The sequence below is a fragment of the Macrobrachium nipponense genome, chromosome 13 (assembly GCF_015104395.2).
Source record: "Macrobrachium nipponense isolate FS-2020 chromosome 13, ASM1510439v2, whole genome shotgun sequence".
Classification (NCBI taxonomy): domain Eukaryota; kingdom Metazoa; phylum Arthropoda; class Malacostraca; order Decapoda; family Palaemonidae; genus Macrobrachium; species Macrobrachium nipponense.
In genome coordinates this window covers 60,520,586-60,533,363 of record NC_087206.1, presented here as the reverse complement: position 1 = coordinate 60,533,363, position 12,778 = coordinate 60,520,586, and the positions used below count along the sequence as shown (strand labels likewise).

General features: G+C 37.4%; 1 protein-coding gene across 3 annotated transcripts in view; it reads right to left on the bottom strand.

Moving 5' to 3' along the window:
• Positions 1-12,778, bottom strand: part of LOC135225828 (uncharacterized) — an 84,838-nt gene that overhangs the window by 28,266 nt on the left and 43,794 nt on the right. The window contains exon 1 of one of the 3 annotated variants that reach the window (XM_064265355.1): positions 7,973-8,277. The exons of 1 other annotated variant lie outside the window; for it this stretch is intronic. In XM_064265355.1, coding sequence (XP_064121425.1) covers position 7,973 — 1 coding nt within the window. In that variant the 5' untranslated portion in view covers positions 7,974-8,277. Of the gene's footprint in view, positions 1-7,783; positions 7,801-7,972; positions 8,278-12,778 lie in introns of those variants that run through there. One more of the 3 variants, XM_064265357.1, reaches the window with a different exon arrangement.

Below are 12,778 nucleotides of genomic sequence, written 5' to 3'. Positions count from 1 at the left end.
ATCATGATATGGAGACTTTGCAAGAAGAGGCTGATACTATGTTAGTACAGCAGCTAGCTCTTATTCAACCTCAATGTTCATTTATTGTAGCAGATGACACACATTTTTGTTTTACTTGTACACTTCTGCCTTAAGAAAGAAATCCCTAGGAAGATTTATATGATCTCACCAGTGCAAGGTACATCATGTATTGACACCCAAGCCGTAGTGCAAAGGCATGGTTCGTCTCCGTCAGATTTGTTACCAGCTCATGGACTTTCGGGATGTGACACCATCGGGTCCTACCACGGAATTGGGAAACCTACTGTAATGAATATTCTAAGGGCAGGACAATATCCACTGAGCTATCTTAGAAACACTGACAAAAACCTGCCTGATGTTATTCCACAGTGTACAGCATTCATGTTGGCCTGCTACAACCAGTCTGGGTATAGAAATATGACCAAAGCATGACACAAAGTCTGGGCATCAAAAGTTAGCCATAGCACTGTAAGTGCACCTTAGTTACAAACATTGCCGCCAGCAACAGAGGCATTTAGTGAAAATGTTGCACGAGCTCACTTGCAAGTTGCAATCTGGAAGAATGCTCTACAAACACAACATCCGAATCTAGATACCACAGACTTCGGATGTTTCCTGTTAGTGTTCCTCATGGTGTTAGGCTGGCTCCAGAGGAACTACTCAAACTTATAAGATGTTCTTGTCATGGAGGAATGCCTTGCAGTACACAAAGATGTGGATGCCGTAGTACTGGCATTGTGTGTTCAGTCTTCTGTGTGTGTTGTGGAGGTGATGAGTGTTGGAACAGTGACCTAAATGACTCTGATGATGACGGGGATGGTGATTCCAGCACATAATGTAATTTTTGCATTTTTGAGAACATATTTTGGGTTTTTATTATTATTTACCACCTTAAGAATTATGTGTTTAAGTCATCATTTATATAAAATGTTGCAAAGTATACCCTTCAGTACAATAAGCATACAATTTGGAATTAAGGAAAAAATTAAGATGATAGGTTGAAGATTGTAATAATGCAAGTTTTTTTTTTGGCAGCCATCTTGGGCGCCATCTTGGATATCGTAAATTGCCCAAGGGTAAGATGGCCACACCCCACCTAGGTATGAAAACTTTTACCTAGTAGGAAAATGATATGAAGAGAAAAAATCTATAACTCACAATGTCTCAGTTAGATAAATTTATGGGGTCCTGCTTCTGGACAAATCCTTGAAAGCTCTGGGCCTATAGGTGCCCTGGAAATCAACCCATGTGTTCCAAAAAGCGTGTTCATTGCTCCAAGCAATCAGGTCCAGTAGAGCACAACCTTGGAAGGTCATTAGCGCCCTTCCTGGCGCCCTGAATTATAGCAGATTAACATTACGTGTAAATATATCCCCTGTAAATTTAACCCTTAGAGTTTCCTTATGATTTCCCCTTGAATGTTATCGGGCCCTCAGCCGACATCTTGTTTTCTATTTCTGATTAAGCACTCAAGTGGACTTCTTCTTTGTAGAAGTCAGCATAAATAACCCGGTTGCTCAGCATATCGAGTCTTAATTTACAAATGTCAGTTGAAAATCTGAATTCTTAAAGACAATTTCTTTTTTTTCAATCAACAAGCCTTATGCTCGTTACTGGAGTCTCAAGAATGTTCCTATCGATCATTGTGGAAAAAACATTCTGTTTGTGACTACCTGCAACCCGGCTACTACCGAAATGGACCCAGATTGCACAAGCCAGAAATTAATCCGCAAATGTTAAATCCGGCAGGGAATTTCCAGGGAGCTTGGGCTCCACTGGTTGATAATTGTACATGAACTTGCAACATAATCAAATAAGTAAAAAAAAAAAAAAAATCTTGAAGAGTCGTTGTGCTTTTTCACGACGCAGCCTACACTCCTCTCCAGCATAATTGGTTAGGCCGACCACTCACGTCAGATGGGATCTGTAATGCCCAATCGAAATGGGCAGGGTTTAATTAAGCAAGTTTGAATGTGAGTGGGGAGTTTTTTAGTCAAGTCAGAACTGATCAAGCTGAAGTCAAGCGGGATCGACAAACCTGACAGTTGAGGTTTGAATGAACAACTCACGGTCCGATACGACAATCAAATAAGGGTTTTACAGATTAAGTCGTTCAGAACTGATACTTTGACCGTGAGTGGTGTCTTCAACGAGCTTGATGAACTAGCAGGGTCATTTACCAAGAAACGGCACAGAAGAGGATATCGTTCAACATGTCAGACTTTCGATAGATAAAGAGTTCTGGACGGGGTTCTCCGAGTTTTATAAGTCGTAGCAATGTCTGTGACAGATAAAAAGTAAAGAATATTATGCCAAAAACACAAAAGAAAGGCAGCTTATCAATCGATATTTGAGAAACTAAAGAAAAGTGTCCTGATGCAACGAAAGAAATGGTGAACAAGAAGATAGATAATAAATATAAGACCTCCCTATCGGAAAGAATTAAGGAAAGTAGAGGTATCTAAGAAATCAGGAAGTGGTGCATAAGACGTTTCGTCCCTTAGACATGATATATATATACATATTTTTCTTATTTCTTTACATACTGAATTTTGCAAAACTTTATATAATTGCAATTTACCTTATGAGTGTAAACAAAATTAAATTACATAAAACTTTCATTCACCACAGCAATGTTGGACACTGAAGGACGTAGCTTTCTAGGTCCTGGAGTAACGACAAGGTTTCAAAGAACCAAATTATGTAATATATTATATATATATATATATATATATATATATATATATATATATATATATATATATATATATATTTGTGTGTGTTTAATAGTGATGTATATTATACAATACCTAAAGTAATCTCTCAAAACAAAAAATTTGGTGCTTTGCTTAGAACGTTTAATCAGTTATATTCCAAAGTAAAAGAATAATAAGAAAATAACCTGAGGATATTTCTTAACCAAATAAGAGCATATGTTAAAAAGCTCCTAAATGATATATGATTTAAATGAGAAGGGGAGAAATGCAATAGTAAAATCATAATGGGAGGTAATGAAACCTCCCTCACACCCTTATAATTTTCTTGTAGGTACTTTTGGTGCTGATTGCGAAATAGTGTAGCGTAATGACTGGTTACACAAAGATTTATTACCTTTTCACTTTTATAATTTCTTTAGAGGAGTCAATTATTTTGAGTTTCTAAAAGCTAGTTTATTTTTTATCAAAGATAAAAATATGTATACATGAGTTTTATTTATCTTTATTATGTAGTCTTTGCAGAGTGGTTCAAATAGCTTAATATGTCTCCAGCATGACTCTTCCAAGAGCTTTGGGCGATATGGCCACACCCAGTTTTATATCTTGATAAGAACAGTCAGTCGCTAAGTAGCGTAATGTGGCACTTGGCCTTTCACAGGGCGCTGTGGATTTCGTCATGCATGTGTCCTTTTGGACGACCGTTATAATCTTCCTACAAAATTGAATGTTGCCTCGTCCACCCTTACGTTTATTATAGCAATCCCTGGGAGCTACCTGTATTTTCTTTAAAAGTAATAAATCTAAGTTTTTCTCTCTTCAACAACCAATCATTAACCCAATATTCTTTTACGTAGCTTTTTTTTTTTCATTGTTATACTGGCTGCAACGGCACAGTCTGAGCATATATGGTTCATTATCAGATATTCCCTCCGCCACGTCCGAACTGTGCGGCTGCCAACTTAAGACTGACTACTTCAGAGTCTCAGACCGGGCAGTAACATGTTTGCAGTCATTTTTTTTGGAGTCTCCTCCCACTGAGTTCTCATCGTACGACCAGGTCGACTGTTAGTGGCCCGCCTTTGACCCCAAAGACCAGAGATGTCGGACGAAACATCGTTTTCAGTGCATTCGTTCTCCCCAAGGGCTGACCTCCAGTGCTTCGTACAGAAGAAAAAATTGCATTTTACTTGCTGATTGATTTTTCCTCAAAACTATCTGCCTTCATTTGATCGACTGAGAATTTGTCACTGTCACTATAGATTGAGCATTTCTTTACCCTGTTGTTTCAAGCAAATGAAATTGGCTTTAAATTCATTACAGGACATTCATATATCCAAACATTCAGGATTTGACTCCTATACGGCATGATATAAAACAACTTCTTCAATTAATGACGTTCATCGCAAATGGAGCTTTCCTGCTTTTCCAAACTTAAGAAAGGGTTACATGAGCAGTTTACTTTACAGGCTGCCGTAAAAGGAACAAAACATTCACGAAGTAGCAACTTAAGATCTGCAAAAATAGATATCGATACCACATTCAAACAATACCAGCATTACAATATGCTGGGGTTTTTATTCATGTATCATTTTCCCAGTGAACAAGTTTGTACTCTTTGACCACCTCATCTAAGACCAGAGCAATCTGAAATATGTCCCCATTTGAACTTGAACAGAGGAGTTTTTCTCATTTCTGGCAATAACCCATGATCATTTTTACTCTTTATTTTTTGATATGGCTAAGTTAGAAGTTTTCTGGCTGTAGGACGTACTGGAATTCCAACTACATCTAATCAAGGAGACAATCATTTTCTTTGATTTCAGCCTCAGAAATTCTTGTCAGTTTTGGGTAACGGTAGTGAGCAATTCACTTCCCACAAGGTGTTCCTGTCGATCAGTTCTTTTCAAATTCCTGCACGTTTAAGAACTCAGATCACTGTTGCGTCTCTTGTCAACACCCGTTATCTCCAAGAAAATACACCTTGAAATCAGTTATTGCTGTCTGCAGATTCTTGCTTCCGTTCGAAATTCCTGAGGAATTAGCTCACTTTTCGCAATCTTAAAATTGCATCATTAGCACCTAAAACTCGTCTATAACTTGGTGTAAACAATGCCATTTACGCACTAGTTAAGAACTAAGCTTAATTTATCTCGGCAATGTTTTTTCTAAATAACTGGACATTGCATAGGCGAGTTCTCTCTCTCTCTCTCTCAAACCATCAATCACTCAAAATTTAAATTTACGTGATAATACCATAGACCCACGCCCTCGTTATGTCTTTATCACAGACTGTCGACAGCAACAGCATATAATCAATAGTGCTCTGATTTCTGATTGGAGTTAGTTTGATATTGCCGGACAAAGAGTATTCTAGAATCTAGATTACTCTCTGTGGCAATAGCAAAATAACTCCTATCAAAAAACAAAGATATTGCACATCAAAGATCCAACACCTGGAGTCTTATATCTCAGTCAGTAAGTTTTGAGCCAAATTTTCCAAAAGATTAGTTCAATTTCAGTTTTCATCACATGGTTCATTGGGCAGGTCGATTATATATAGCTTGCCTATCCCGTAGGGGGATAGTGCCATCAGTGCACCTCGTATGGTGCACTGTAGGCACTACTTAAGGTTCTTTGCAGCATGCCTTCGGGCCGTAGTTGCAACCTCTTTCCTTCGTTTTATTCTCTACTCCTCTCATATTCTCTTTCTTCTATCCTACTTTCCACCCTCACGTAACAATTGATTCATAGTGCAATGCGAGATGTTCCTCGTGCTTTGGTCTAAATTCTATATTCAATTCAATTCAATTTAACCTATGACTTGCCTAACTTATTAGTCAGGGAGACCTCAGCCACTAATACACGGTATCGTAAGACTCAAAGGGGCAATGGTCACTCCACACCACTGTGAACAATTTTCTTGAGGATTCCAAGCACTCTGCACAAGCATAGTTTCTCAATACGTCCAATCACAGAACATATTGAACTGACATGAGACAGATACTTCTGGATTAAGGGAGAGACTGTAAAAACCATATTATTCATCGTATAACAGAATATACTTAGCTACAAATTCGTAAACAGGCACAAATATCGTTTAATATTCAATTCACAATACTTCGGGAGGAACTTGCGTCAAAGGAGAATTATAAATTATAAGTTTTTCACCAGTGGCAGTCGAACCACTGCCTGATTGAGAAAAACAACGACGCACACTGAACCTTCAATGGAAGCTCAGTGGTAAAAAGTCACTGTACACAATTGTTTTCAAACCAGGTAGTGCTATTTAAGGTAATAAGGACAACTATGTGACGAGGGTATCTTGCCAGAGGTCATTTAAGAAGCAGACAGACTTGGTCTAGGATCACTGAGATCACCAGCAGCAACAACTTCCTCTTGCTGATTGCTTTTACCATGAAGGAGATGAAGTACATAAGTTGCACTACTCAATTTATGAACCTTATCTATGAAATCATAGCGATTACCTAGGTCAAAGGCGGTGCTATGATCAGTTTGGACGAGAATGGAATCCTATCTAAGATCAAGCTATTCTTGAACATAACTAGTTAGATCTCAAAGAGCCTTGCAAGGACCATTTGCATTTTGTAGGTATACCGACTCTCTGGAGGCAATTGGCTGGACTGAACTTTTTTACATAAGTAAGTGCTTAGTTCTAAGTTCTAGAGAACTTAGAAAGGATGAAGATTTGCTTGTTTGCTATATTCCTCACCTACAGAACCCTTTAGAATCAGAACCAAATTGCATTTATTAGCTTTTGAAAAGCCAGTTTTTAAGAATAAAACAGATAAATAGTATTCAGGGTCACATAGACCTATTTTAATCTTACTTGTCTATCATCTTATAAAGTTTAATACTTCCACCAGACCGACTTCTTGGAAATTTGTGTTCGTAATGAAAAGAGTTCAGCTTTAGTACGGTATTGAATACAATCCATGATGTTATTTCAAAAGCCATAGAATGGACAGAGATTGTTTGTGGGGGGGGTGCTGGCGAAAATGAGCAGAGCATTTATCAAGAGAAGTACCTCAAGGCAGTGTTCTGTGATCTAAATTATTTAGTATACGTACGTTCTAATAAAATCTGGCTTGTGATGAAATATAAAAGAAGCTTCTATTTTTTACAGATAAACAGTCTGACCTTATTAAAGAAAACGTTGTCAATATCTCCGATAAAAGGCCGTAATGAAGGATATGAAGAGTTGGACGGACCAAAAAAAAAAGAAAAAGCGGTGTGGTGGTGGGGGGGTGTTTGGTGTTGGGGAAGGGAAGGCCTTTAAATGAAGACAGAAACTGAAGGCATCGATGGGGTAAAACTAAAACCTAAAATGACTTAATATATAGAGTATAATTATATAGAAAAAGTGAAGACATCATGAAGGTTGGGGATACTGATAAACGCCTCAATATGGAAGCTCTCGTATGGTTAAATGTGACGAAATTACATAACATGGGAGAATATTTAATATAACTTTCACCAAGAAGTCTCTGGAAAAGATACAGTAGAAACCCCGTTTATATATTTACAATCACACGATTAGGCTTCTGCCAGTATTTTATGACGTTTGGTAAGTAGTAATTCACATAAGAAAGTACCAGGATTCTATCAGACGGCCATTCTCATAGAACCTCACTGGTTAGTTACCGATTAAATAAAGATTAAAATGTAAAATATCGGTTATCCTTAATATTTCAATACAAAGTATGAAACTGAAATATCTAATACGTAGCGATTCATATGTCTTACTAACAATAAATTACTTGGCGTTACATTCACCAGGGTCACTTTAGTCGATGACCGATGAGAACTCTTCAAAGAGCAACCGTGAAGGACAGAAATAATGACGATTGAGTTTAGACAACAGTCGTAACTGGGATCAAACTTCTTATTCTTCTTCTTCTTGTGACTTCCGATGTGGGCAAGATATGAACTTACATAAGGTTCCTCGTCTCTGTCCCCTTTGCTTATAAATAATGAGATACTCACCTTTACGTTCACTTCCAAATGAAACTTCATTGTGCACTTACTTCATAGATACATTCGACCTTGATATCTACTCACACTGGTGACATTTAGTAGGTGAGAGAGATTGCTTCTGTTAAAAGGGAAAGATTGAAATCTCTCAGATTATCGAGTTTTGATTTTCATGAAAACAGAAATATTACTGGCGAAACCACATTATTATGAAACTCAACAGTAAGAACTTTGCCTCGTACTTGTAAACAATGACGGAATATTCTATCTCTCTGCACAACCAGCTTCGGGAACCCGTGTATAAGCGCACTACTCTCGGAGTGGAATGCGCGTCACTGAGTAAGCCGAATCCGATTGGTCTAACTCGTTCCACAGCCCGGGAAGATGAACTGAAAACAGTGAGAGTGACCTCCTTTTGGTTTTTCTTGGTTGCCATTGCTGATTTCCTCCACACGACCGTACAGAATCACGGAGGTGCTTCAAGTCGCATTTTCAGATGGTTTTCAGTACAGCTGCGTACATACGTCTAAGTATAACTAGGATGTTTGCTACAAAAAGTCATATGAGTGTCTGCTTGAAATAGCGCGAGGCCACAACTCAAATGATAAGCAAACATAATTAGTAGCAACAAAATATACGAATGCGCTTATCTACTCTCTTATCTAAATATTTACAAGCACACACTCGCATGAAAAGGTTTTTACTCTTAGCTACCTTGCAAGATAATGCAATAGAGTCAGAAGGACATTAACTTAATTCGTCACTTCTCTCGCAGCATATCTCGATAAGTTGGAACTTACCCTGGGTATGGTCATATGAGACGGAGTCATAGCTATAGATATAGAGGGCCTCTTATATCTATGCATGGAGTGGCTGCGTGTGAACCGTCAGACAAACGTTTTGCCTTATATCGTACGCACAGTGATCGTTCGAACCAGAGCCATTTGGAGCGCTTAGTTTCCGAGATGAATAAAAAGAATAACTAAGGAAGAGATTATAGCATGTAAAAACTTATGATGTGCTCTAATTGAGAGTGGGAGTAAGAGCCAGTTGCAGTTACACTCACTTTAAATAATTTTGCAACACTTCCAGTAGATTTCGGTCACAGAAGAATAACTTAATTATACATAATGATATTTTTTTCATTTAGCCCATTATGAATCATATGGATTGCAATATAAAAAGAACAGAAAGAAATGAATTCATTTTATATAAAAAAATACGAAACATTTAAAAAAATTCACTTAAAATCTCATTAACCTGAATAAGGCTCTTTTTTCGATAAACGACATTGCTCGTCATCTTAGCATCAATAGAACAGCCGTACTTGATGAAGACTGCGGAATAGGGAAAATAAGAACGTGAAAACCTCGCATGCAAGTGGGTGATTTCGTTGCATTAGGTCTAAGGGTCGTCAAGATAAGTTTTGATAAACTTCCCAAACCTGCCGTTGCGATCAAGAGAGAAGATAACCTCCTAGGTCGTCCATAAACCATCCTTATATAACATGCTGAGAGAGAGAGAGAGAGAGAGAGAGAGAGAGAGAGAGAGAGAGAGAGAGAGAGAGATTTGTTTGACAAGTTTCCTACCTCTGACCTGATGAAGGCAATTTTCTTTATTTTACACTGCCGAAAATTTGCATTTATTTAGTGGCGTTAAATCAGTGAACAAATTTAGAAACTATAAATCATTAACTTATGTACTTTTCAGGGAAATTTTTATTAATAACTTTAAGCATGCACCATTTGATGTAATTCACAATAGGAGTTGTCAGGGTGCTCATAAACCGTCGTATACAATGACATTTACATCAAAACAGAAGTTATCGCAAATACTGATAGACTTCTGTTCGAAGTAACATCTTCTATTTAGTAACGTGTAGTATCATAGTAAAAGGATAATACATGCAAAGGGAAACGGTGGAAATCTCTATAAATACAAAAACCACAACAGTTATGTGTGGTGGCTTCGTGAGTGTGCCAACGTTGCCAGTTAGCACTTTTACGGGCTGTTGTTTGCAAGGTCCCAGGAAACGTTGCAAAACTTTATTGTATGACTTACACATGAAAATACAATTCCCGGCTAACAGTTGCAAGTATTACAGTTTTCATACTGTACTTGGTCATAGTTATTAGAATAACAAGGAGCGTTTTCAATAAAGTGACTGAGACCTACCATACTTCAATATCTATGCGAATGAATTGAATGAACTGCCTCCATTTTTTCTCCGTCCATATTAACGCTTGATGCCAGGGAACTATTTGCCTATCCGTGGATACGTTTTGAATATGTTTTGTTAATCTTAAAGAATTTCGTCTCAGTGGTTCTGCAATATCATCAGTAGTAAATTGTTATGACGACAATTGATAGCGTTATCAAATAGTAAGTCAGCATTACTCACCACAACCTTTGTATCCATCGTTGGCATAATGGCTTTTCTTTGCTCATGCATAGTTGGAGGACTAGATTAAACATCGACTCCAGTGCTTTCCCTCAGTTCGGTAAGAGTTCCACGAAATTACAGTTGCAACTTATTTTAGAACAAACTTTCATACATTGATATGATTCCACAAATGTAATATGTGTGTATGAGTCTAATAGTGCCTGACAGACGAAATTCTTGATATTTATTTGACCTAGAAGTGAATACATTTTCATCGTAGATTCAATGCTCAACATCTATTGAAATTATACATCTGTATCTAAAGTCAAGATACTTGCTTAGATGAACAGGTATAAAGGAAGTAACTCAGGTCAGTTCCTATGGATGCCTCACGACACAGCTGAAGGTCCACTAACATGACTTCTGTAGGATGACCTTCAGCATCGTATCTGAAAGATTTATTTAGGAATATAATGGTTCCATTTTTACTTCTTCCTGTTTTTGGAAATTAGCCAGTCTGTGAGTGTCTTTTAAACAAGAGTAAAACTGCAGAAAAGATACAATAACATCATTTCAATATGTTCTCTATCAGAAAAAAATATTAAACACAGCTGATAATGAAACATACAGTTCATTTCAGTAATTATTAATTCCCAAAGGAACAGCTTACTCAGGACGCGTTTAAGATTTTCCCCTCGCGCATAAGTTGTAAACATTATATTCCAAGCTTTTAACATAGATCAAAAACATGCTAAAATCTATGGTCAATCAGAGCCTTGTTTCTCCAACGAAAATTAAAATAAATATGCTATATTCTATTAGAAATAATCTTCCTGTACTATTCAACATGCACATTATTTATTTTTTACATTTTCATTCTAATAAATAAATAACAAATCTCCTATCCTAAAATTCCTCTATCCTTAGCTCAACTCAACACACCTTTTCATACCTTTTTAGGCTCTTCCATAGACCTTTCCTACACCCCTAACAAGAATAACAACGACAGCACAGTAGTATGTAGGCATACTCCCCGAGCAAGTGACAATAACTCCTACAGGCATACCAAGCTCAGTGCCGATTTGTCATGTGCAAGAGTCGTTAAGAAATTACTCCGCTCCACGGGTTAAACTTTTCCTTTTTTTTTATTATTTAAGTCAATTTGACCTTTCCTACACCCCTAACAAGAATAACAACGACAGCACAGTAGTATGTAGGCATACTCCCCGAGCAAGTGACAATAACTCCTACAGGCATACCAAGCTCAGTGCCGATTTGTCATGTGCAAGAGTCGTTAAGAAATTACGTCCGCTCACGGTAAACTTTTTTTTATATTTAGTCAATTATTTTAGTTTAGTCTGAACTCAATGATGACTGACACTATCTTTTAAAAGAAGATAAGTTTTAGAATCACAAATATCTTAAGGCATTGGTCAAAGGAATAAATAGATATATGTTAAAATAAATGTGGTTGATAACCTTAGCACTTGCTGGTTAGCGACAGATGCAAAACAGTGGATTCCTCAAGATGCTGATCGAGAAAAAAATCGAAAACAAGTGGTTGCAGGACGACGAGATGGGAACACATTCCAGAGATATGAGGCAAACAACAAGGAAATTTTACATCAGGTTACTTCACGTCAACAAGAACGTGCACTAGATTAAACGAGAACATGGGAAAATGGAAAAGCACAGAATTGACCAGCGTCCACGCATTCATGTGTTCAGAAGCGCGCATGTATCCATACGTCTTATGGTGGGTGTATATACATACGATGGTCAGAACAAGTGAATGAGATATAATCTCTAGTATGGGAATTGACGGTGCAATTAGACGACAAACTGTCATAGTGGTCACAAGAAACTTTGGTGATCCGAGGAGGCGCTAAGATCCATTGGAGAAGGTAAAGTGAAAAAGACTTTGAAAAGTTATGCCTTTTATATAGTGACATTGAGTTCAGTTTCTAGAGAAAGGGAAGTGCAATGTGACACTGATTAATTGATGAACTTTAATATTTCATTGTTTGATAATTATATTCTCATTTTCAGATGGATTCGAAGTCACCATTTAAAAAATGTCTCTAAACTTGTGTTGACTTTTATTGATAAAGACTAGTGAATAGTCAGAAATATGATTTCGGGAAGAGTGATGGTAGTTTAATGTTTTTTGGGATGTTCTTTAACTCATTTTATTTCATTTTCATGTTAGCTATTTGGGGAAATAAAGATTATATTTTTGTAATTGTGGGAGATTGAATTCGAATTGGGTTTTTATAATTGATCTTCAGCTAGCTACAGGGGCGACATTCGAAGAGACAATCACACCCAGAGTAAGTTTGTTCCCAGTTAGGAGTTCTCTCCAATTGTTTAAACAAGGGTAATTTTGACTCTCGTTATAAATTCGTTAAGAGGAAGACGATTTAATCCCCAAGCGGTGTGGGAAAAGAAATGGAAGAATGCTTGGATTACTGCTTTTATCACAGAAAGCTTAGAATGCAGTGGTTATCAGAGCTATGTGGCTATCTTAGAGCTGGCTGCTGCCTCTTTTCCCTCAGTTCAGCAGCATGACTGGAACCACCATAGATACAGTGGCACTACCTTGCTGCTGAGAGATATTGCCTGCTACAGTAAAAAACAATTCCATTAATTCGATAAAATAAACCTA